This window comes from Neopelma chrysocephalum, unplaced genomic scaffold (assembly GCF_003984885.1).
Source record: "Neopelma chrysocephalum unplaced genomic scaffold, ASM398488v2 Primary Assembly neopelma1_97279, whole genome shotgun sequence".
Lineage (NCBI taxonomy): Eukaryota > Metazoa > Chordata > Aves > Passeriformes > Pipridae > Neopelma > Neopelma chrysocephalum.
Window position 1 is genome coordinate 5,931 of NW_020925920.1, and position 3,702 is coordinate 9,632.

The 3,702-nt window shown below is 63.7% G+C and overlaps 1 protein-coding gene across 1 annotated transcript in view; it reads right to left on the reverse strand.

Moving 5' to 3' along the window:
- Positions 1-2,393, reverse strand: part of LOC113961568 (polyhomeotic-like protein 2) — a gene marked incomplete at its 3' end in the record, with an annotated part of 2,679 nt that extends 286 nt beyond the window's left edge. The window contains exons 1-4 of the mRNA XM_027671994.1: positions 2,208-2,393; positions 1,955-2,113; positions 1,801-1,878; positions 1,551-1,712 (exon numbers count right to left, since the gene is read on the reverse strand). Of these exons, the coding sequence (XP_027527795.1) occupies positions 1,551-1,712; positions 1,801-1,878; positions 1,955-2,113; positions 2,208-2,351 (543 nt within the window). The remainder of the gene's footprint in view (positions 1-1,550; positions 1,713-1,800; positions 1,879-1,954; positions 2,114-2,207) is intronic.
- Positions 2,394-3,702: the final 1,309 nt, after the last annotated feature.

Below are 3,702 nucleotides of genomic sequence, written 5' to 3' on the forward strand. Positions count from 1 at the left end.
TGTCCCTGTGGGGTGGCACCCCCTATGTGACCCCTCTTGTGTCCCTGTGGGGTGGCACCCCGTGTGACCCCTCTCCATGTCCCTACAGGGTGGCAACCCATGTGTGACCTCCCTACATGTCCCTCTACAGGATAGAACCCCTTGTGTGACACTCCTCTGTGTTCTTATGGGGTGGCACACCTTGTGTGACCCCCCCTTGTGTCCCTACAGGTGGCACCCCATGTGTGACCCTCCTGTGTGTCACTATGGGGTGGTACATGTGTGTCCCACTAATTGTGTAGGGGGGCATGGAAACCCTAGAGGGTCTGGGCACCCCCAGAGGAATGGGGGGCACCCTACAGGGTCCAGACACCCCCTACAAAAGCAAAGAGCACCTGTTTGGATACCCCCGATGGGGCTGTGGGTGCCCTGTGGGATCTGCGCACCCCCAGTGGGGTGTGGGGCACCCTATATGGGGGCTGGGTCCACTCAGCAGGGTGAAGGCACCCCATGAAGTCTACAGACCCCGCAGCAGGAGTGGGGAACACCCCGTGGGCTCTGAGCACCCCACACTGCTCTGATGGGCACCCTATGGGCTCCCCACAAGCTGAGACCCACCCTATGGGGCCTGGGCACTCTGTGGGGTTCAGCAACCTTCACTGGGGTGACAGGCACCCTATGGGATCTGAGCACCCCACTGTGGGGTGATGGGCACCCCATGCATAGCAATGAGTACCCTACAGGGTCAGGACCCATTATAGAGTCCCAGGCACCCCACAGCAGGACCATAGGCACCCTCATAGGTCCTGGCCACCCTACAGGTTCAGGACCCATTATAGGGTCCCAGGCACCCCACAGCAGGACCATAGGCACCCTCATAGGTCCTGGCCACCCCACAGCAGGACCACGGGCACCCTACGAGTCCCGGCCACCCCACAGTGAGACAATGGGCACCCCATGAGTTCTGAGCACCCCACAGCAGAATGATGAGCACCTGGTGGGTCCCAGCCACCCCACAGTGGGACAATGGGCACTCCACAGGCCCTGGGCACCCCACAGCGGGATGACAGATACCCTACAGTGGCATGATGGGCACCCCATGGGTCCTGGCCACCTTGCTGCAGGACCATGGGCACCCTATGGGTCCTGGGCACCCCACAGTGGGACAAAAGGCACTCCATGGGTCCTGGGCAGTCACAGCAGGATGATGGGGACCCTATGGGTCCTGGGCACCCCAAAATGAGGCAATGGGCACCTAATGGGTCTGGACACTCTGCAATGGGATGATGGGCACCTGATGGGTCCCAGCCGTCCCACTGTGGGATGATGGGCACCCCACAACTCCTGGGCACCCATAGCAGGATGACAGGTACCCAAGGGGTCCCAGCCACCCTGCTGAAGACCCATGGGGACCCTATGGGTTCTGGGCACCCCACAGTGGGCCGATGGGCCCCCCATGGGTCTTGACCATCCGACAGCAGGATGCCAGGCACCCTGTGGGTCCTGGCTGCCCCTCACCACGATGCCCTCCACGTCCCATCCGCCCCCCAGTGCCGCAGGGTGCCCCTTACCATCTGTGCCCGCAGGTACATCTGTGCCTGGCTGGCGGTGAGGGCGGGCGAGGCGGCGTTGCCCAGCAGCACCGCCTGCTGCGCGATGCCCGAGGCGCCGGGGCCCACGCTCTGCGCCCGGTTCAGCAGCTGCGCCGCCGCCGGCGACGTCGCCAGGTTGATCTGGAACGGGGCGTCAGGACAAGGTCAGGGTGCTGGCACGGGTGGGTGGGTGCCGCCGTGCCAGGCGCCCAGGGGCCGTGGGACTCACCGTGGGCTGCTGCGCCGGGGCGGGCTGGGCGCCGTTGCCCGCCGAGGAGCCACTCTGCCGGTTGGCCGCCAAGCTCGCCTTGGGGAGAAGCGAAACGGTGAGGGGGGGTGTGCCAACCCCGAGCGCCCCGGGGGTGCCCCCGAGGCGGCCCTACCTGCTGGACGGCGGCCAGGCTCTGGAGCTGGGCGCTGGTGAGGTGCTGCTGTTGCAGGGCGGCCGTCTGCAGCATGAGGTGCTGCTGCTGCGCCGCGTACATCTGCTGCAGGTACTGCGCCGCCGTGTTGGGCTGCCGGTGCAGCGCCTGCTGGATCACCTGTGGCGGGGGGCAAACGTGGCCCTGGGCAGCGCCACGACCCCCATACCCCCCCGAGCCCCCCCGGGAACCCTTTGGCCCCCCCGGGCCGTACCTGCACGGTCTGGCGGTCGGGGATGCCGCTGTACACGGAGATCTGGGGCCCGGGCGGGCGCGTGGCCGCGGTGCTGGCGGCGGCCGGGGCGCTGCCCCCGGAGCTGCTGGCGGGGGCCGGCGCCGGGAGCTGCTCGTTCTCCATGGTGGGGCCGGGGCGGGGGGAGGGCGCGGGTCAGGCTAGAGCTGGGGGGGAAAAGGGGTGAGAGGGGCACCCTGCAGCACCCTGGGCTGGGCTACCAGGGTGAGAGGGGCACCCCACAAAGCCCACGGCCAGGTGAGGGCCGGGGGGCCGGGACTGAGAAGGAGGAGGAGGGTGGGATGGAGGAAGAACAGCAGGACGCCCCGTGGTTCATCCTCCTGGGAAAACACCCTGGAAGACAGGGAATGGGAGGATGGACGGGACAGAGGGAAGAGAGATGGAGCTGAGGAGGTAGAGATGGACAGAAGGACGGACTGGAGGAGGAGACAAAAGGAAATGAAGGAAGGAGGGAAGGAGAGAAAGAAATGAGGGAAGGGGAGGAGGGAAGTAGGAAAGGGTCAAAGAACAGACAGACAGAAGGAAGTAGGGAAGAGATGGAAAGAAAGAGACCAAGGGAGAGATGGAAGTAGGAAAGGACAGACAGGACAGGTGGAAGTAGGAAAGTGATGAAGGGAAGGATGGAAGGAGAGACAGAATGACAGACCAGGGGAGGAGAGGGATGGACAGAAGGATGAATGGATGGATGGATGGATGGATAGACAGAAAGGGGAAAGGGATGGGAGGGGCGAGGAAAGGGATGGGAAAGGGGAAAGATTGATGGAAGTAAGGAAGGAGGAAAGGGAAGTATGGGAAGGGCAGAAGGAAGGATGGAAGGAATGATGGATGGATCAATGGATCTAAGGATGGAAGGAAGGAACAATGGATGGATGGACAGAAAGACAGAATGAGGAAAGGAACCAAGGACAGAAGGGAAGGCTGGACAGAAGGAGGGAAGGAAGGGAGGGACCAAGGGATGGAGGGAAGGACAGACAGACAGGAGGAAGTATGGCCAGATGGAAAGACACAAAGGAGGGAGAGAGGGATGGAAGAAAGGCCAGATGGATGTAGGAGAGGGACACAGGTACACGAGGAAGGACAGACAGAGGGGAAGGGAAGATGGGAGGAAGGGCAGAAGGGAGGAAGAAGAGGGATGAATGGATGGCAGGAAGGGGATAGACAGTGGGACAGAAGGACAGGAGGAGGACAGGGACAAAGGGACAGTGCTGGGGGAGTGTAGGGGGGTTCGTGGGCAGCACCCCCATCACTGCCACCACAAGGCTCCGTGGTCACCAACAGCCACCCACGGCCACTGTGCTCCCACCCAGGTCACCCGGCCCTGCCCAGCCCCTGCAGTGCCACTGTCACAGGTGTCACCACAGCAGGACCAGGGACAGTGGGGTGGGGCACTGCAGACCATGGTGGGTGGCCTTGGCCAGGCCACCCTAGCCACCCCCAGCCCCAGCGTGGCACCCAA